Here is a 22,591-nt window from a genome sequence, read left to right as displayed (position 1 = left end):
CTAGATTCATCACTACTTACATCTAACTAGTACCACACCACAAACTTTTGAATGACAAAACATAAGATTGCTAGACAAATCTGAAAAGATTCATAAATAGCCACAATATTCATAAAATAAGATCAGTAGCACCAAAACATGGATGATATTGTTGCCATTGGGCTTTAGCATCCAAGTAGTCGCCATATGGCCATTATAGACATCATCAAGTCTCACACACCAAAATATTACCGCCATGGGGTTTTATTATCCAAATACATCCCAAGTTGCAGTATAGGCATCACGTACTAATATACGGTATTCATTCTTGTCGAGGCTGGACTTGAAGTGAAGTAGGAATACGCTCTGTTGCTTTCTTATCCTCGCCGCCATTTTTCTGACACCAGTGTACTTACAAACTGGACCCAATTGTCAGAAATCATGTCGACACATCCAAATGGTGGATTAGACCTAGCTGTGAATTACCCCAATATATGGTGTTTTGTGCAACAAACCTATAAAATAGGTGTTATGTGCAACACTAGCACCAAAAGTAGGTGGTTTGTGCAATTTCCTCGCGTGAAGAGTATTCTGCTATGAAGAATCAATCCGATTGAGTGCACGTGACCTGATTTGAGGGAGGGAGCCGTACGTTTATGTGCTGAGGTACTCGCCGTGACATCCATGCAGTGGTCAGCCAAGAATTTGTATGCAGCAGATTGCTTTCAGAAAAGCAAAAGTCCAAAACTTTTGTCCTCGTCTTCATCTATTGCTAGTGATCCTAGCTAGATATACCTATAAAAGGGGACGACTCCTCCCGTCTGCGTGAGTACTTAAATCATCCTCACAAGAAGTCACAACTCGCAAGTGATAGCTAGCCATGGAGGTAGAGCAATGGCTTCACATGGCCAACGGCGACGGAGAGAACAGCTACGCCACCAACTCCAGACTCCAAGTAACTACCGTCCCATGCATGCATGCTTGTTCTCCTTCAGCTGCTTTGTTCTAGGTTGAACTACCTGTACTGAATATTTCCGTTAAGAAATTAATGGAATTTGTTGTGAGCCTGGTTGGGGAAAAAAGTGCATGCATTTATTGCCTTTTGCGTCCAGAGGGTGCTCGATCGATTAATTAATTTGTTACTCCCGCCCGAGCAGGAGAAGGCCATGCTTGAGACCAGGCCGGTGCTCCAGGGCGCCGTGGTGGAGCTGTACAGGTCACTGCCGGACAAGAGCACCATGGTCGTCGCCGACCTAGGCTGCTCGTCAGGGCCGAACACGCTGCTGCTTGTGTCGGAGGTCATCGGTACAATCTCCGACCACAACCGGGAAGAAGAGCAGGAGCAGCGCCCTCCTGCCGCAGCCATGGAGTTGCAGTTCTTCCTCAACGACCTGCCGGGGAACGACTTCAACCTCGTCTTCAGGTCGCTGGATCGGCTGCAGGAGCTCACCGCCGATAGGAGGCCGCAATACTACGTGGCCGGGATGCCGGGTTCTTTCTACACCAGGCTGTTCCCATGCCGGAGTGTCCACCTCTTCCATTCCTCCTACTCCCTCATGTGGAGGTCCAAGGTGCGTGCGTACAAACCAGTTCGAGGCATTGTTTGAGCTCAACTGAAACCCGTGTTAAAACTGCTTGAGAATCTCTTCAACAAACTCACATGATTTACTCACTCATTTCTTAGCAAGAGAAAAAAATTAATATACTTTTCCAAACAATCATGTCTTGCCACAAGGTTCAAGAAGACAACTGCGACTAGAGAAACGAGAGGAATGTAAACTCTAGAATGTAATTACATGTTATCCCTTATTTTTTTTCTCTATACTTGCTACTCCCTTCGTTCCAAAATATAGTGTGTTCTCGGTTTCCGCGCTTCAACTTTGACCATAAATTTAACCAACGAGACCGATTGCGGCAGGAGCAAAAATTATATCAATGAATTCGTATGCAAAAGAAGTTTTCAATTATATAATTTTTGCTCCCGCCACAGTTGGTCTTGTTGGTTAAATTTATGGTCAAAGTTGAACCTCGGGAAACGCGGGCGCGCTATATTTTTTTTTTAGAAAAGGAGGGAGTACCAGAATTAGTTTCGAGAAATATGCTGACCATGACGTTATAGATGGCTATCCATTGTCCTTATATCAAAAAAGAGGGTATCCCATGTTTTGCTACTTGCTATGTAAGATGATCTTAAGAGAATAATGAAGTGCATGCGATGGACAAACTAAAGTGTGGGTGGATTAAATGCCAAGAGCTAGCCAAAATCCAACTCATCCAGCTACAATTCCCTGGTGAAATTTAATTCAAACGATAATCCAAACTTTGAGAGAAGATAAATACTAAGGAATATTGGTTGTTGAACTTGAAAGAAAGAAGCCACTTTTAGGGATCAAGTGCATTAGCCAATGACTAATTATCCAGGTGCAAAAGTTGTCACTGGTCGCTACCATTCAATACGGTTCATATCAGTTCAGTTACCGTGGTTTTGTTACATCGGGGGAGAAAAAGGTATTTCAAATCCTACAAAAATCAATTTTACGTATACATATGGACATATATATAGCACGTGTGTATAAAGTTTAACATATTACTGTATGTCTTTTCTGCTGTAGCTTGCACACAAGAAAACAAATGTGTCGATCAAAGATTGACTTACTATTTGTGCAAATTTGTATTTCTTCATGTCGCTTATTAACATATTTTTGAATAACATTGTGCATAGATGCAATATATATTCATGGGGTTTTGGAAATTTTAAAGAAAAATAAATTTGTACATACCAGTATATTGATTTTGTCCAACTAATCACATAACTATATCAATTCCTTTATGGCTTCCAAAGGTACCGGATGAGCTTTCAAGAGGTGCTTACCTGAATGAAGAGAGCATCTACATTGGCAAGAGTACTCCTCCAGCTGTGATAAAACTATACCAAGAAGAGTACCAAAAGGACCTGTCTTTGTTCCTGACGCTGCGATTCAATGAACTTGTACGTGGTGGGCATATGGTTCTAACATTTCTAGGCAGAAAGAGCAAAGACATGTTGTTACATGGTGAAGCAAGCAGCATGTGGGACTTGCTCGCCCAAGCGCTTCTCTCTCTAGTGCTGAAGGTATGCTCTATAATGTGCTGACTGAATGCTAATTCGTATATATATCTCCTAGTGCTATCTTATGAATGAAGGACTTGGAAGCAGCTAATAGGCTGTCACCCGCCCGAATCTTCCCCAATGATCATTTTCCATCAGCGTTGCTAATGAGACATGAGTGGTTCGACCAAGTGAGAGACCAGAAGGCCGCATCCCTTTTCAACTCAACGTAGAGACAAATTGAACCGGGAAAAGAGAAAAGAAGGATTGTCTCGACGAATATTCTTTAAATTTTTATGATTCCATCATAGGTAGCTTGAAATCATAAGCTCGACTTTCAGAAATTAGAGCTTTCAACAAATTCTAAACTTCCAAAATAGTGCGGCAAATTTCCAAGATTTCTTATGAGCCTCTACGAGACACAACTTTCATAAATTACAAGAAACTACTCTAGAAATTTCTCATAAACTTTCAGAATAGTAAAAGATCAAATGGTTTTCAAAGATTTTGGGTCGAACTATCCAAATATTAAAACATCATTATCTAATAAAATTTCAAAAATTTCATGTGAACTTCTAGAGTTTACAATAACTGGAAGAAAATAAAATTATATATGCCACCTTCTACAGTCTCTGGCCCAATGATAACAATAGGCATGGTAGCTATAACGATGGTATGGTAGCTGAAGGCCACATGCGGGTTAAGAGCACGAATTGGTGACGTCTGTGAAACTTGGACACGTAGTGGAGGCAGAGGATGTGATACTCTAATGCCTAGCTAGCAGTGGCAGCGGCCAATCTCAATAACATTATATTTAGGCATGACAGCTAATGGATAAAGGCGGCAGAGGGTCCTTCCATGGAGCGCTGGAACCTATACGGTTGGAAACAATGTAAAGGGTGGTGCCCAAATGAATTGTTGGAGCCACGCATAGCACACATCGCTGAGGAGAAATAGAAGTGTGTCCAAGTCTGCATGGTCTAAAGTTATTGTGACTACGGGTATCCATCTACGAGATATCTTGGGAGGAAAACTATTTATATTTAGCATCTTAAAACATGCATATGAATTCATACAAGCTTTGAAAAAAAGTACTATTTTTCTGCAACGTGTGGCAGGGCCTTGTGGAGAAGGAGAAGCTGGTCTCTTTCAACCTTCCATTTTATGCGCCATCTATGGACGAAGTGAAGGCTGTGGTTGAGGAGAACAATCTCTTCAATGTGGAACACATGAGTGTGTTTGAATCAAGCTGGGATCCACAAGACTACGACACAAACGATGATGTCGTGTTGGGCTGCAGCAGTAGTGGGTTGAATGTTGCCAGGTGCATAAGGGCGGTGGCGGAACCGCTGATTAAGAAACACTTCGGAGAGGCCATTCTTGATGATCTGTTTATGGTTTATGCCAGCATGATTTCAAAGCACCTCAAGAAAGCGAAGGCCAAGTATCCTATAATTATCATCTATTTGAAGGCCAAGCACTAAGAAATACTTCTCAAGTGTCAATTTGAATAAATGCGGGGAGTTCAGTATTTCCGGTCCATCACATATTATATGTAAAAGATGTTTTGTTAATATTTTGTACGTATGGAAAAGGATGTTTCCTTGTCAATTCCATGAATTTTATGGCAAGCAAGTACGCTAGAAACCCTGCCATTTAATATGTAAAAAAATGTTTCGATGATATTGTATAAGAATAAGAATGTATGGCTTAGTTGGCTACATGGAAAAGACATTTGTCTAATTGTATGCATATTCTGTTTGTGCAAAGGCCAAGATTTGAGGATCCTCATTTGTCAACCCCTACCGAAGAGATTGTTTTTCTTTTTTCAAAATGGTTGCTGAGTTAATTAGAGAAAACCAAGCGAAATCCAGATTGCCTAGTTAATTATGAAGAACCGGACTAAAACTATCACAAACGCTGAGCTGCACACATAAGAAATCCCATGCACAAAGCTCGAAAGAGGGCCCCAACGAGACAGCACGTGTGCGCCATCGTGATCCCTCCTCCACTAGAGGCATCATCGCCACCCCTAAACTCTGAGCAAACAACTCCGATTTCGCCGTCAGCATTGTTGACACAATCCACATCATCGCGGACGCGTGAAGCTCCATGAAGATCTGGGCAAAACACAGCCACATGCTGCAAAATAGCGCAACTCCGACTCCGACGGAGAACTCTGAAGAACAAATCTAGGCACAGTTGGTGCGGCAGAAGATCATCGAACGGGCCACCTACAGCCCGTATACCAAAGGGCTCCGCTCCAGCATCTTCGACTCCACAACAACCAAAAAACGGAGGCAATACCACAGATACACCGAAGAAGAAACGACTACTACAACCATTGCCGCCTCACCGACATGGCTCCGACCTTCATCCTTGTCACAAAAGTATGAACTCCACAATCGCCACAAACCACCGGTCACGCTTGCTGATGTAGAGCTCCGAGACAAGGCCCCCAAGTAGAAAAACGACACACCAATGTGCCACCATCGTCGGAACACAAAATGAAGGGTTTCATCTAGAGAGGACGCGACAGCCGGATCCGTGCAGGAGGGGTGCGGCAGCAAATAAGCGATGCCTCCAGGGAGGTCTACGATGGCCACCGCCGCCGCCATTGCTGGTGACGGCATAAGGTCGAGACAAGGTCTTCACCCCAGCTCCCACAACACCTCGGTCGCACATCATCCCGCACCAGTGCCAGCAAGCCTACCAACTGTCACCGCCAACAAAGTTGTCCATCTTGGAAGAGGCACCGAGACCGTCGGAGCCAACCGCACCTCGCGGAGCTAACCGGCGGTCAACCTCCAACGAGATGGTCCACCACACCACCCCTGCTGCCACCACGGAACAGGCCACATTGCAGCCAACGTAGCCACCCGCACCATGCGGAAGCCACGGCCGGCCCTCTGGCCACGCAAGCCAGCAGCTTCGCCAATGCCTGACCAAAGTGGGACCACTACCAATAATCCTATACTCACGGGCAAACAACAGGACTTTATAGAGGCCTTAGTGCAAATTAACTTCTCCGCCCCCTGAGTTTCAGGGAGGGTGGGACCCTTCCTCCCTTTAATCCAAATCAAATGATGACACGTGACAGTCCCTGAAACCTGTAATAGCAAAGTCCGATTTTTACCGTCCACTAACACAACGCTCTGTGGCGGCCTTGAGCGCCAACGACTTGACGCACGCGAAGCACTGGTGGTAGAGCTCGACCTGGGCTTGAAGCATCTCGTGATCTCCTTGGTGGTCATGGCGAGCTCATCTTGTTCGTTGAGCGCCGCCATGGTATTCTGTTCTAGCGAGCTAGCTAGACTAATTTATACTATAGATCGAAAAAGTCTGATCAGCAGACGCTATCTAATCATTGTCTTCCCGGCGTATCAACGGTTCCGACGCTCCACCTTGTCGCCCTCACTTGTTCGCAGCCACACAAGTTTGTTTGTGGCTGTCCGAGCGTTGCAACCAAACATAGGGTGACACCCTCACATGTAGCTAGTCCGTCACTCCATCCTGTAGCACGATAATTTTGATCCGAACACGGTCAAATTGTTCGTTTAATGTTTCTTTTGAATAAATTATGTAGTCTTGACGGAACACATATCTGTTCCCATGTTAGAAGATGTGCTAGCACTACTAGAATTTTCATATACGCCAGGTGCGAGGCTCTTCGCCGAGAGCCAAATCACGGACACTCGGCAAAGTAACATACGCCGAGAGGGCCTCTCGGCAACTGGAACAACTTGGCAGACACGGGATATTGCCAAGAGTAGACCTCGGCAAAAGGAGAACACTCGCCAAAGGCACAATTTGCCGAGAGCCAAGCAGCCGCCGCACGACAAAGTTTTGCCACGTGGCACATCCGGCGGCGACTGACGGCACAGTGACCTCTTTGCCGTGAATGGCTCTCGGTAAAGATTAGGCTCTCGGCAAACTTTAGTCCCACCTCGCCAAGGGATAAGCAACATGACCTATTTAAATAGTCAGATAGTCCAGATGCAGTAAGCTTTGGTCTTCATTACACCCCTATTAAGGAGATGAACCATCACTATGAATCTTCACTTGTTCCGGGCAGAGAGGATTCACAATGATATGCCATCTTCCAATGATGGATGTCGACGCTTTTTGTTAAATCAATTACTATTATTCTTTAGTCTTTCATCCATCTTGGGCCCCCGCATTTTTCATGCATAGGCCTTCTGCAGACGAGGGAGGGGCAGGCCATGCCACCGGGCCCCCACTTGGTGAGCTTTCCTCTCCCCAATGAATGGATGAATGCTATATGAGTGCTTGGATGCTATCATGGATTAATTTTTTGTAGTTGTTTTTATTTAGTAATTCCTATATAGTAGTTTATGTAGATGTTTTTATGTACTATTTTTCATAGTACTTTGCATGTATGCTAGATGGGTTCTATGGATGAATGCTATATGGGTGCTATGGATGATTGTATTGATTTTGGTAGTAGTTTGTCTGTATTCATTTTTATCTTGAGTGAGTGTTGATCGTATTTAACAGATAAGAGATGTTTTCAGTGGAATGCTACCGACTGTTGCCGTAGGGGGTCGCACTTCCTCTGCTCCTCCTCTGCGATCTTTGTAAATCAGGAGGATCAGAGGAAGAGCGACCATCACCAACAATCGATAAGAGTTGTTCTTGGAGGAAGAAAATCAACTTTTGCCGATGGTGGTCAATCTGGGTGAATTTGTCATGTGATATATAGTTGTCATGCACGATGGACTCACCCAGCTTGACTGTCACCAAAAGACAAAATATCCGTGAGAGAGTGTCCACCATATATACCGCCACCAGAAAGAGTGTCCACCATATACACGTGAGAGAGTGTAGATGAGAGTTGTTCTTTGAGGAACAAAATCGACTTTTTCCGATGGCGGTCGACCTGTGCGAGTTCGTCATGTGATATACATTTTTCACGCAAGATGGACTCGCCCAGCTCGACCATCATTGAAAGTCGAAATATCCGTGAGAGAGTATCCACCATGATTAATTGGCTTATAAGTAATCTTTGATGTTTGATTCTTATGCTATTTTTTATTATGTGATGAAAGGTGTTAGCACCGATAGATTTCACGGCTATGGCTTCCTCCGATGACGCAGCTTCCATTATGGTCGACTCCGCGGTCAAGGAGAAGCGTGCGGAGGACCTCTTAGCGGCGCTCATTGAGAAGAACCAGCAGCTGATCCTAATAAAGTATTTTGAGGATCTAGCCAAGAAGAATCCGCTAGCTAAGGAGAGGAAGGCCCCACCATGTAAGGAGAGTGACGACCCGGTGCCATTGAGACCACCCACCATCATTCCTGACGATGCTTGGTCCTCCACTGTGGGGGGATGACCCCATGTGCGCTGACTCCATGATCACTGGTTTCACGACTACATATCAGAGTAGTCCACCTAGATAGTTTGATGTTAATTTAGTGATATAGTTATTGCTACCGGTGTAGATTACGTGTTTTGATTTTATTGTATTCTCTATAGTCGATGTAATTTTCTTAAAATTGTTTCTATTCACATTGTTTTTGATCAACCATACAGGAAGGATTTTGCTATAGGACAAATAAACATAGACAATAAATCTTACATATGAGTTTGGATAATTTAAAAAATTATGATGTTTCCAGTGCATGTGTGCAGGCGGCCATGGGAGTTAGATAATGTTTGAACAAGACACTTTTTTCAACTCTCACTGGCTAATTAGCTTCCTATATTGAGGGGTATTCTAGTGAGGTGCCTCCGGTGCTGGGGAAGAGAACAAGAGATCTGGGTTCTCCTGGTGTACAGTTTTGGGATATGCCTTTTGATGTGTAAAAGAAGGCTGACAATCAGGACAATAAACTGTATGCTATGACCTTGTCACATGAAAAGCAGCCCAAAGATTTAATTTCCCCATTACAAACAATGATTCATTTCTTCCATTACTAACAAATAAATATCTTGATATATGAACATTTTAATTTTCATACATTGATGTATTTGCATAAATTCCTATCATTTCATCACCAAATTGATGGGAACGGCAATACTTTTTTTTTAAAACGGAACGGCAATACTCACATGATCTATTAAAGCCTTCGAAGCATAAGCCAGAAAAAGAGGTAGTACAAACTAATAAATTATTCTTCGGGGGAGATCCTTGTCAAAAGGCCGAGAAAGGTATAATGTAGATGGTCCTTAATGTACAGGTAAAGTCCTAACTATATATATTAAAGTTTATCCTTGGTTTCATACTTCTGACGAAAACAAAAACAAAATTCTAATACAGTGTTAGCATTTAACAAGTGGACTGAGTTGCTTAGTTAGCTCCGTTACTTGCAGTAGAACCTATCCGCCTGGTTTCAGGTCCTGAACTTCGCATGGGTGCTAGCATTGGAGATAGATTCTCAAAACTTCAGAATTATTCTTTCAAATATTGTAATTAAGGCTTAAAGTACATCCAAAGAAGGTGAGCCATGTTTTTTTAGGGGAAGTGAGCAGTGTTTAGGACGTTAAGATAACACTAAAAAACAAAATCCTTATTCAGAATTGTAGCACAACGTCATCTATGTTAATGCAATATCTGTCCACCAAAAAAGATCATGAATCGACCATACTTTTGTTTCAAATATTTATAATTCATTACAAATATATTAATATAAAAAATTTAACCATCTAGATGTTTGAATTCAGCGATGTTCATCTAGCAAAAGTAATTTAAGATTGTTATGCATGTGCATCATGATAAATGAATCATATGGTTTAACTATTTTAATTTTTGAAAAAGGCAAGGCAAGCCTCCTGTCTCTTCATTCTCTCGGGCACAAAATATTATCTTTATTAACGGTCGAACTCCTTCTCGAAAAAATTAAAGGTCGAACTAGTCTACTTACAAAAAGAATAGAAATGGGAACAACATATGTTCCCGCAACAACCGGTGTTTCCAATCGCCATGACAAATCAATCCGTGGAAAAAATTCACTACCATACTTCATCACAAGCTGGCTTCTAATAGAAAACGAATCCCTGACCCACTAGTGACTATGATGGACCGTCATCCGTCATTCCCGCCGATCGATCAATGGAAAAGGGAAGGGGGAGAGGCAAACGGCAGATTGGACAATAACAACGAGCAGTATCCATGTCTACATCCATCTACCACCACTTCGAAGCGAAGCCAAGGACCATGGTCGACACCAATCTGGGAAGGGACGTCTCCTAGCTGGCTTAGTCATGACTAAAGCCACACTGGTCATATCCACCGCTAACCACTATGATTCACATGCAATTGCTACAGTCGTTGGTTTCTCTTACCAGCTCCTATGAAAATCACTGGATACCCCGCCGGATGATGCGGTTTGAAACTGTGTCGGTATTTTCATAAATAGGAAGGGATGACGCACTACAGCTACAGTAGGTATTTTCCTCAGTTATAAAACCAAAGTTATCAATACAGTAGGAGAACCAAGCAACACTATGTAAATAGTACCTGCACACAAAGAACAAATACTTGAAACGCGACGCATAAGAGGGGTTGGCAATCCCTCCTCGGTAAAAAGATATATAAATTTGTATGAGTTTGGATAGATAGATCTTGATGAAACACGAAATAAAAAAAAGTGCAGCAAGGTATTTTTGGATTTTTGGAAATATAGATCCGAAAATAATATCGCAAAAGATAGAAGATAGAAGATCGGAAAGCAAATATGATAAAACATCGGACCGAGGGCCGTAGATTTCACTAGTGACTTCTCTCGAGAAAATATGATACGGTGGGTAAACAAATTACTGTTAGGCAATTGATAGAAGATCAAATAATTATGACGATATCCATAGCAATGATCATGAATATAGGCATCACGTTCAAAATTAGTAGACCGAAACGATTCTGTATCTACTACTTTTACTCCACACATCGACCGCAATCCAGCATGCATCTAGTGTATTATGTTAGAACTCAGAGAAGCGTAACCATGTCAAAACTCAGAGAAGCGCTACGACTGGGGGAGATATGGTTGAAAAACTGTTCTCGGGTCCCCTGGCTACGTGAAGGGGATCGGAATACGACTTATTTTTACGCGCAAGCAAGGCAACATAAATGTATTAACAAGATCGCAAACCTGCAGCGATCGGATGGCTCGGTTTGCGCCTCGGGAAATGAAGATAAGGAGGAAATTCTTGCTACGAAGGACTATACACCTCCCAAGGTTTCAGCAATAGTGATGATCTGTTATCACATGTACCCAGTCGGGTCACACCGGCCATGAATGACTTCCTGTGTAAACCGTACGAAGCCTCGGAGATAACCACTGCACTATTTCAAATGGCGCCATCGAAAGCGCCCGGGGTAGACGGATTCACTATGGGGTTTTATCAGCGCCACTGGAACTTATTGAAAGATGACATAATTCTGGCAGTGCTTGATTTCCTGAATGGTGGTGAACTACCAGCTGGACTAAACGACACTTCCATTACGTTAATTCCAAAGGTACGTCATCCACAGAGTATTTCACGACGGTGCACGACTATCTCGGTTACGGATATCTTGTGGGGCAGGTGGTCCACGGATTTTCTGGATGCGTCAGGTGCATGGATGACACAACGTATCGCCAGCTAGATAGAGATCATGGGTCTTCGAAAACCGTGTTCATGGGGCATCGAAGGTGGCTTCGCGATGATGACCCATGGAGGAAACGCAAGGATCTGTTCGATGGTGAAACCGAACTCCGAAGACGCCCGTGTACGAGGAGCGGCGAGGAAATAGACGAGCTGTTGAAAAATTGGAAAGATTGCCCACTGCCGGGAAAGAAGCAAAAGGCGCCAGAGCCGGGAAAGAAGCGAAAGGTGCCAGAGCCGCTGCTGAAGGTATGGAAAAACGAGGTCTGTTTTCTGGGACTTGCCGTACTGGAAGATCCACCGTGTGCCTCACAGCCTTGATGCCATGCATATGACGAAGAACGTGTGCGAGAGTCTGCTTGGTACCCTGCTCAACATGCCAGAGAGGACCAAAGATGGGCCGAAAGCAAGGGCAGACTTGAAATCAATGGGCATCAGGCAGGAGCTTCACGCTAATGATGATGATGATGATGATGATGATGATGATGATGATGAGGCGAAGCAGGACACAGAAAGTCATCGCAAAGGCAAAAAGGCCAAGAAGACCGGAAATGACTACCCTCCCGCGTGCTTCACTCTAAATCAGGAGGAGATCGAGCAGATTTTCACCTGCCTCGTAGGAGTATAACTTCCTTACGGTTACGCGGGGAAGATATCAGATACCTAGACCCAGCGAAGCAGAAGTTCAGCGGGATGAAGTCTCACGACTGTCACGTGCTGATGACGCAGATACTTCCAGTTGCAATCCGTGGGATCATGGACGCGCACGTCCGTGAAACGCTATTTGGCCTATGCAACTTTTTCGACGTCATCTCTCGGAAGTCGGTTGGAGTGAGGCAACTCAGAAGGCTACATGAAGAGATCGTGGTGATACTATGCGAGCTTGAGATGTACTTCTAGCCCGCATTCTTCGACGTTATGGTGCATCTGCTGGTCCATATCGTCGAGGATATCATCCAACTCGGGCCGACGTTCCTGCACAACATGATGCCGTTCGAAAGGATGAATGGTGTCATCAAAGAATACGTTCGCAACATGTCACGTCTAGAGGGAAGTATAGCCAGGGGCTTTCTGACCGAAGAGTGCATCTCCTACTGCACGAATTATCTAGGCATCGAGAACCCCGTTCGTCTGCCCGTCAACAGGCACCTCAGCAGGCTCGCTGGATGGGGTCACCATAAGGGTCGCCGTGAAATGCATGTCAACTTTGAGGGTCGACTCACCGACTTTGAAAGAGCAAACCTAGTCGTGCTACAACACATAGACGTGGTCGATCCTTGGGTGGTAGAGCACAAAACCTTTATTGAGAAGACGTACAATGACCGAGGCTAACAGAGGATGGACGGAGATATAATCAAAGAGCACAACTCATGTTTCACGCGTTGGTTCAAGCAGAAGCTTCTGTCGTACCCTTTACATGAGGATTCTTCCGCGGAAGAACAACTCATATTCTTCCGCGGAAGCACAACCTGATGACCTATGAGGCATACAATATCAACGGCTACACATTCTACACCGAGGACAAGGACATGAAGGGCGATGGTTATCAGAACTCCGGGGTAACGATGGAATCCTACACCGGTAACGACAAGGACAGATACTACGGAAGGATCGAGGAGATCTGGGAGATGAGCTACGCTGGAGAGAAGGTCCCGATGTTCCGTGTCAGATGGGCCAAGAGCGTCCTAAAAGAAGACCGGTATTTCACCACCATGGTTATACCCGAAGCCAAATCCAAGACCGCGGGCGCAAACGTCACCGCGAAAAATGAGCCATGGGTACTGGCTTCACAAGTGGACCAATGCTTCTTCATTACCGACTCGTCAAAGCCCAGTCGTGTTCTCGTGAGGAGAGGCAAACACTACAAGAAACCTGTTAATCCATGACGGATTTCCGGTGACAATATTGAAAACTGTCATGAACAGCCTGGTACAGCCCCGCAAGCCCGCTGAAAGCCCGCTAAAGCCCGCCTAACCGTTCCCGTATAAAATGAGAACCCTAATCCTCATCGGCCCTCCTCTCTCCCTACGCAGCCCCCTCCCTCATCTCCCACACCACGCCGCCACTCATCGCCTCTTTGCCTCCCACCTGCCATAGCTCGCTGCTGGCCCTTGCCCTCCCTCCCCCTCACCTCGCAGCTTTGTCAACTACTAGATCCGCCGCATCCCCCACCCATCCATCCCTCTCGCAACACATATCTCTCTCCCTGGTGCAACCACTCACGCCGAGACCAAATGCCCGACGATTCCGACAACGTCCGTCACCAGGAGTTGTTCTCTGACCCCTTCGTCCTCTAGTTCGGCTGGATCTGTCGCTCCCGGTATCTGGCGCTCGCCCGCGACCCCTAGCCATGGCTAGGGTTTCGGCTGCAGCATCATATCCAACGCTGAACATCTTCGGCGGCTCCTCTTCATCCACACAACGCCTCTCGGCAGCTCCTCTCTGTCCACACCGCCCCCTTGGAAATCACCTTGTGGGCTGCACGGTGCTGACGCTGTCCAACATCCAGCGGCGGGCGACCAACCCCTAGGCCACCGTCGGGAACACCTTCTTCTCTACCAAGGTTAGCCCCCCGTCCGACCCAGATCACACTAACTCGTCCCTGATGCCCCCTGACCCACCTCTCTTGATTTGGTCTGATCCCCCTGTGCGTGCGTGTAGGAAGTGTTTGAGAGCCCCGCTGTTTGCGATCTGTTTATGAGTACTTGGCATTCAAGGAGCAGACTGTCGATGAGCAGTAAGTTTCAAGACGAAATCTTAGCAGTTGTAGGTAAATTGTTCATTCTACTTGTAGTGAATAACCTTATGAATTCATTCTCTCTGTCTTGACAAAAGTTCCAGCAGGAAATTTGTGCTTGTGCTTGATTGACCCACTACTCTACATTCTGTCTTTGGGTTCAGAGTGTGTTGTTGACTCACCCGATTGATGGCCTTTTTTTTAATGGCGGATGTATTTGAGGGAGGCAGTGAGTAATATACCAAGTTACAATCTTATGAGTTTTTTCCCAATCGCTATATACTATAGTGCTTATTTCAGTTGCAATGCTAGATTCTTTGGTGCCAATTGGTTTAGCCAATCCGTTAATCCTTTTTGTTCCTATATAGATAGTACTTAATGATGCACGCGTATTTCGACAGTCGCTTCACCTCTGTTCCTATATAGATTGATAACAAAGGGCCAAACTGTTACCGTCGACTGCCTAGTGTGGCCACCGCCTTCTCTAACTATACGTGTGTGTTGAGTGTGCGTGCTGACAAGGTGGCGCCAGCTGCTATCGAGGGCTCTGGTGCAGCAGCCGGTGTGTTGTGTGTGCGTGCTTCCTCTCTGAATATTTAACACTATTTTTTCTCTAAATTTCTTCTGTATCTTGTACACTGCAGGGTACCAAGTAGAGACAAACTCCAGGGTACCAAGTAGAGACAAACCGATGCACTGTGGTATGTGGCCTTCTATCAAGATCTAATTAAGTTTAGATTCCTCCCTAGGTCTTGGAGAGATGATTTCTGCTACTGTATTAATATGTCAACATGTTCTATTTGGAGTTTTCTCCCTAGGCATTTCTTTTTCTATCCTTGTTGTCTCCTGCAGCCCGGTGAATATGTATTCCAGAAATAAGTTTAATCCGATTCTAAGAAGAAAATTACATTGTTACATTGTGGCAGTGCTACAGTAAGAATACAGAGGTTTAAATCTATTTATTTTTGTACTACGCACATGTATTAGTGAGTCAATTTAGAGTAGTAGTACTACCATTGGTCGTGCACCTACTAGTACTAGTACCAAGGCCACGTGTTTGCTCACTCTATATCAACCTGGAGGCACAAACAGAGATAGCACTTGCCAACACAGTGACACAATGCATTTTTTCTTCAAATCCTTTGCTCCATCAGTAGGTCGCTCTCCTCAATAGTGCTCCTGACAAGTGATCCTAAATCTTCTTTCTTCATTTTATTCCTCTATTTTTATTTTGATAACTTGACACTCTAATTTTCTGACAATGATCTCTTGTTTTCGGTATGCAGGTCTGGGTAGCTTCGTAACAGCCGTGTCATTGCATGGCGCACAATAGAGCTTCAGAGGGCGATCACGATGGCTATTGTGGAACTGAACCGCGATCAACCAAGGTTTAGTTCTCTACCGAGCGATTCGGCATATTTGGATTTCACTACTATGATTTCTCTGTTTTTTGCATTCGCCAACTCAATTGCTATTGAACTGACCTATTTAGTTGATCTGGTTCGAATTTACGCATTTATCCCTAGGGTGTGATTCCGAACTAATTTTTTTGTGCCCCATGGATCTTGGTGGTTAATTTTATCATCTCACGCACTCCAATCAAAGTAAACCTATACATCCTAACCACCATCTCAGTACCTCTTAACAGAACCATTTGCCTCTTATTGCTATAGATCTATTAGTGGCCATGGTTCTTAGTTATTTTGCATGCCGTTTGAGTTGACTTGGCATTTAATTGTTCACTATTGTCAGTGCCTTGATAAATATTTAGTTTCATGTGTAAACTTGTTGAGATATTAACATTTGAAGCTTACACCAGCCAGGTCGACGAGCGGTGGCTCTACGCCATGGATATAGTTTGTTGGTGATGCCATTTTTTGTTGGATTTATATGGCCTCAAATGCTGCTTCTATAATACTTGAGTTCTGCAATGTATGTTCTATTATGTTATCACTTCTAGGTCAACTTGATTATACTTTCATTTGACACATATCTATTTGATTAATTTGTAGCAACCTCATGTTTATTGTTGTTTTATACTAGATACTTTGTTATTCTCATTTGTAGGCACAATAAGATCTAAGGATTTTGGAAAGCATGTAATTTGCAGGCTACTTGGTGATGTCCATCACAATCTGCCATGACATATAGTTGCCATCAGGAGAGTCGACGACAAGAACACGAGTGACAACCTTAGTAGTGAATTGGATTGAACCAGTTCCTAATCCTTGATGTGTGATATATTGTGTCAATATATGTTGTATATTATCATTTCATGGAGGATATGATAAATTTCTTTGGAAATATTGTACTTTGGAAATATTTGTGTAACGTATGGTACTTTGGAAATATTGTTCTGGTCCAAAATTCGCATTATGATTTACATGATGCATTATGCTAAAAGTGTATTTGATCAAAGTTGGGCCGAAAGAAATGGATGAGACCAAATTTAAATTGATGCTAAATCCATGACGGTTCCTGTGACAAAAAAATGGTGTCCACGTAGGTAGCCACATCATTCCACGTGGCATTGGTCCATGACGGTCTGTACCGCACACACTAGTTTGGGCTGGGGCGGGCCTGAGGTAGTTCCATGACGGCCAAAAACCATCATGGATGGGCACGCATGACAGTTTTTGGCTAATCTGTGACAGCTAAGGACCGTCACGTATTAACAGATTTCTTCTAGTGGAAAGGAAGATCATCGAAATGGATGGAGTAGCCAATGAGCAAGACTTCGACAAGTACGGCGACCCGAAGATCGAACATGACGACGACGATGAAGTAGTAGCATACACCACAAGAAGAAGCAGGACCACCCTACCTAAAGGACGTCCGTTCCACAGAAGAACTCCATTTGCGAAAAAGAAGGGCAAGAAGATTGCGAACAGATAGCTAGCTAAGATCGATTGTATTTAAATTGTAGCCTTCATTTCTCAGACACTTTTTGATATCATGAATATTTTTAAATTTCAAGGGCACTTTTTGAATTCATGAATATTTTTTCAAATTTGATGATACTTTTTCATATTCAATATGAAAAAATATTGAATATTCATGAGGACACTCGATCTCGATCCCCCTCCCTCTCGATAGCTATCCCCCTCGCCAGATCCCCCTCGCCGCCGAGCACCCCCCGCACCCTCCCCCCGCTCCACCGCCGCCGACGACCCCCCGCACCTTCCCCCGCTCCACCGCCGCCGACGACCCACCGCACCCTCCCCCGCTCCACCGCCGCCGCTGACACCCCGCACCTTCCCCCGGCCCGCTCCACCGCCGCCGCCGACACCCGCACCCTCCCCCACTTTTTGAAGATATTTTTAAATAACAAATTTGATGATATTTACAAATAAGAAATTTGACGATATCTTCAAATAACAAATTTGATGATATTTTCAATTAAAAATAATAAAAAAAAATTGATGATATTTCCAAAAAAAAATTGATGATATTTGATGATATCTTCTGTTCTAGTCCTCATGAAAATAACAAATTTGATAAAAAACAAATTATTAGATGCAACAAGAAATAATGAAAAAAAATGTTACTAATGGCGCACTAGAGGAGGGTGCACCATTGCTGTCAGAAAAAAAAGTTACTAATGGCGCACCAGAGAAGGGTGCGCCATTGCTATCAAAAAAAAACTACTAATGGCGCACCAGAGGGTGGTGCGCCATTGCTATAGTGTCTAGCTGGATACCCCTTCGTCCGATCCCCCCTTCCCTCTCCCTCGCCAGATCCCCCTTCCCTCCCCCGCCGCACCCGCTCCGACGACCCCCGGCCCGCTCCAACGACCCCCGCGCCTGCTCCACACCCGCTCCGGCTCCCCCGCACCCGCTCCGACGACCCCCGCGCCCGCTCCACACCCTAGCACCTCCCCACTTCCCCTTACCTCGCACTGCTTCACCCGACTAGGTCGTCCCCGTAGACACCGCATCGTCCCCACGACCACCATCATCCCCGCACCCCACCAAGGAGTCTAGGAGCTCTACAGTGTTCTTTTACGTCATCTACGGCCAGCCGTTCGAGCTCGACGACTCTGCATCGTGCGGATCGAGGTCTTCTTCCACCTCCGGCCACCGCGGCCTCACCGTCGATCCGCGTCACCTTGTAAACCCCGGCCCCGCACGAGCTCGCCATCATCTTCCTCTCGGTGAGCTGCACCGGTTCCCCTTCCCCCCCTTCGATTTCATCGCCGTAGACTGTCGCACCACCGCGCCCCAGCTCCTGGTTGCCGCCCCTCGTGGCCGTGCTCCCCTCGGCCCCTGGCCGCGCCCTGGCCCCGCCCAGGCGCGCTCACTGCACCCTAGCACCGCCCGTGCAGTGCGTGCGTGGGTGTGCGTCCATTCGTTCCATTGGGATTGATTGGTGTCTCAAGTGCTATCTAGTTTGTTCTATGTTCGGGCTGCGATGTGGAAGATGAGATTTAATTTGGCTGAACATATGAACATCAAGTTGGGACGCAACAGATTTGTACACATCAATTTTATCAGATTAGTTAGTTCCACATTTTCTGAGGTTTAGGTACTTGCGATTTTCCTATCCTGAACCTGAGGGCACAGGGAAAGCATGAATGGTTGTATTCTTTTTCCGAGCGAGCTTGTACTGTACTGTTGGTAATATTTTGTAGTACTCCTGTAATTTTTATATTCAGGGTTGGCTTTGTTTCCCCAAAGCTGTTACGTTACCATGTTATCATTATTAGTTGGTTGCGGCCTTTCGGTTCTTTTGGTTACAGACAGGTAGATTTTGTCGTACGAGTGGTTGTAAAGTCTCTCTCTCGGTAGTTGGCAGTTGGCACATACTCAGCTCAGTGTGAGTAGCTTGCTCACTCCACTGAATCTGATGACACAAAGGGGAGCTTAGGCTTACAAAGATTGTAAAGTTAGTATTCCACTATGCAATGCAAGGATCCGATGCATTCATTGTTGCACCTGTTAATGTCCTGATGCAGTGATGCACATGCTACTGATAAAAGCAATTGGGCAGCTAGTGAAATGGAGCACTCCTAATCAAATTTCTAATATTGGTCTCCTATAAAATTATGAATCATGCAATATACCTTGTTACTAAGTGCATAATCAAGTGCCCTTTAGTTATTTACTATTTCAGAATGTCTTAAGCTGACACCTACTCTCAGCATATGACTCTAGCAGCTACTTGTTGTACCTATTTTGTTTCATACAGTACTGAATTTGTATGCCTATGCTTGACAATTTTGTTTCACATAGCTTTCTAGCTCCTTAGGGGGGTTGTTCTTCTTTACAGGCGTGTTAAACTGGGTTTTATGTGGTCATATAGAGTTTATTAGGTAGAGAAAGTACCTTGTGATTTTTCTAATTTTGGACATATATCAAGTCTCACCAAGACATCTTCATTACAACACTCAGCTTATCCAAGACATCTTCATTACATTCTAGATAGGATAGAAGCCTACTTTGTTTAGAAACATAGTCAGAATTTGTAAAGGAAAACCCTTAAGCCAAACATACAACAAGCATTGACAACATAAGTGGAGACACTAATTTTCTCTGACTTGTGGAGGCTCTAATCCTCAGGGATCATGGCTAAAATAATTTTCCATGCCTGATTAGTGATTATCTGAATTAGTTTGTAAACTATAGAGGTGGTTAGGCTCTGGTTAAAAATAAAAACAATAATAGAAGTTTTGTATTTTCTAAGTAAAAAACCCCACATATGCACCAGGATGTGATCTGTCAGAACCAAAGTAGACCTATCTCTGCATTAGTTGTTTTGTGCTTGAAGTGTCCCAGTCAAGGACAAACTGAGTGGTTGCAAAATAATATTATGTGGTCAATGTGGATTTACTATTTTCTGGTGATAGTTCTGAACTTGTAAATAAGTTAACATGCGTAAGTGAGACTTGGCATTTTAAAGCTTAGGGTCTTCAACTTCAACCATGAATTGGGATGATAATGTTATTTTGCCTTCTTAACAGAATGGTGTCATAATCAGAACAAACCTGCTGCAAATGCATACCTTTTTTTTACAAGTGCATCTGCACCTTCTGATCCATTTAGAGTTATCATAAATATATTTCCAAGGTTTTTTTCATTTCACTGTAGAGTCTTTGCTTCTGGACTCAATGCACATTCATCAGTCATAAGAGATAAATACTAGTAAGTCAAGGGCACCAGAATTTGATCATGCCTCTTTTGAGAAATATGTCTATTGATTCAAAATTGATCATACTATTGATGATTTTTTGTTGGGTGACCTATTATATCTGGAATGGAAGCTCACATAAGTTGAGCTGATTTTTTTCCATATGAAAGCAGAGAACCATATGGTCTGTGGCTGGGTTTTGTCTCCGACCATTGTGTCGTGATGAATTTGCAGGTACCCCGAGAGGCCCTTGAGTTTGCCGAAATGTCGATTACTTCCCTTCCGGCAAATTCGGGTACTCCATATGTCCTATTTTCAGCAAAGGTCATGCTGAAATTTTCCGTGAATTTTAGCATGACTTTGCTAAAAATAGGACATATGGGGTACTTGCGACTAATGCATGGGCCGGGGTATCTTAGTACTTAGTTAAGTAGGATCAACTACCCCGCCATTCTTGCTACATTAAACCATAGGTGGGAATAGAGCCAAGTGATTAGGCCCAACTTAGAATTCTCCTTAGCATCGATAAACACTAGATGATAAACCCAACATAGGTGGCAATAGAGCCAAGTGATTAGTGCCAAGTGATTAGGCCCAAACTAGGGTGCCTCGGCATCGATAAACCCAAAATGATGAAAACTTAACTTGGCTTCTATAGGGTGCCTTGGTGTCGATGAGAGACCCAAATTATGTACGCTTAGGCTTTTAGGGTGCCTCGGCGTCGACAAACCCTAAATGATAAAAGATTAGCTTTTAGGATGCATCGGTGTCGACAAACCCTAAATGATGAGACCATGATCTTGTTCCTTGACAATAACCAACTTTTTGACCAAACTTCTTTCCTATTTAGAGCGAAACATGGCCCACAACGATGAGGCCGGCGGTTCGGGCGGCAAGTAATTCTGGGAGCTGTCCCAGGAGTTGGAGGAAGAACCTCACCGCTATGAGGACGCCGCGGAAGACACCGATCCTGACTACACAAACCCTAGTGGCGTCGGGGATGACACCACTGATGATGGCGGCGCACGCACAGATGGCAGCCAACCGAAGAGGCAACGGAAGGACCGGCACCCAAATGTGCTCGGCACCGTCAGGGAGGAATTTACTGAAGTGAACTCCGACGGGCATCCGACGGCGCCCAAACACGTAGTCACGGGGTACTCGGTTCAGCTCGGGTGCATTCTCCGGAGCACCACCTCGATCAACACCGAGAACCTAAGACATAAGGACCGAGGGAATTTGCGCAGCCTCCTCTTCACGAAGCTGCACGAACGATACAAGTTCCCCGCTGAGTTCGCAAACACACGCCTCTCGGGGAATAAAGTGAACGGTGCCGCCCTCACAAGGATGGGCATGGCCCTGTCTACTTGGAAAAGCACGGTGAAGACAATGATTGACAAAGGTGATAGTTATGAGAAGATCAAGGAGAAATATCCTTGATTAGCGAAGATGACTACAAGGAGTTCAAGATCAAGTGCAAGAGCCCCGCAACCTCCGAGTCAAGTCAGTGGGGGAAAGAAATGCGGCAGTTGAACATAGGGGTCCACCAACTCGGTCCCGACGGTTACAGAGTGGCGGAGCCTATATGGGACAAGGAGGACGCGGAGCGTGTCGAGCAAGGCCTACCGCCCTGCTTCGAGAAATACCGTGACAAGCAGACCAGGAACTTTCTCAGGGCCTGGTACAAGGAGGACCTGGTAACAAAGGAGCTTACCACGGATCCGAAGACAAAGGTGCTTGAGCTTGTTCTGGTAAGGAATACACCCCCGCATAATTAGCTCCATATGGTTGCATTCTAATTAATCCCCAATATTTCTAAATGGTTCACGTTCCTTCCGCAGGACAAAGAAAGCAGTAGCGTGTGGTCGTCTTAGAGCTCCCCTTTCGACACCCCTTTGAATAGGGCATTGAACGTAATGAAAAACAAGGATAAGCTCAGTAAGCCAACGTCAGCTGGTCGTGTGGCCGGCAAAGGCTTGTCCACAAAATGGTCGTCACACTATACCGCTGGTGGGCGAAAGGAGAAAAAGACCAGCTCGGAAAGCCAATCGCG

General features: G+C 44.7%; 1 protein-coding gene across 1 annotated transcript; it reads left to right on the top strand.

The window, feature by feature from the left end:
* The first annotated feature begins 792 nt into the window (after positions 1 to 792).
* LOC125539039 (anthranilate O-methyltransferase 2-like) lies at positions 793 to 4,551 on the top strand. Its single transcript, XM_048702404.2, has 4 exons — positions 793 to 934; positions 1,137 to 1,550; positions 2,822 to 3,091; positions 4,186 to 4,551. Exons 1-4 carry the CDS (start codon positions 860 to 862, stop codon positions 4,549 to 4,551), a joined length of 1,125 nt encoding a protein of 374 aa, XP_048558361.2. The 5' UTR covers positions 793 to 859.
* Positions 4,552 to 22,591: the final 18,040 nt, after the last annotated feature.

This window comes from Triticum urartu, chromosome 1A (assembly GCF_056163025.1).
Source record: "Triticum urartu cultivar PI428250 chromosome 1A, HENAU_Tu73, whole genome shotgun sequence".
NCBI classification, from domain to species: Eukaryota; Viridiplantae; Streptophyta; class Magnoliopsida; order Poales; family Poaceae; genus Triticum; species Triticum urartu.
This window is presented reverse-complemented; position numbering and strand designations above follow the sequence as displayed.

Bases quoted from the DNA above. Each gene is read 5' to 3' on its own strand.
- LOC125539039 (XM_048702404.2), top strand. From the start codon at position 860: ATGGAGGTAGAGCAATGGCTTCACATGGCCAACGGCGACGGAGAGAAC. The intron at 1,551-2,821 runs GTGCGTGCGTAC...TGGCTTCCAAAG, and splicing joins CCCTCATGTGGAGGTCCAAG to GTACCGGATGAGCTTTCAAG. The intron at 3,092-4,185 runs GTATGCTCTATA...AACGTGTGGCAG, and splicing joins TTCTCTCTCTAGTGCTGAAG to GGCCTTGTGGAGAAGGAGAA.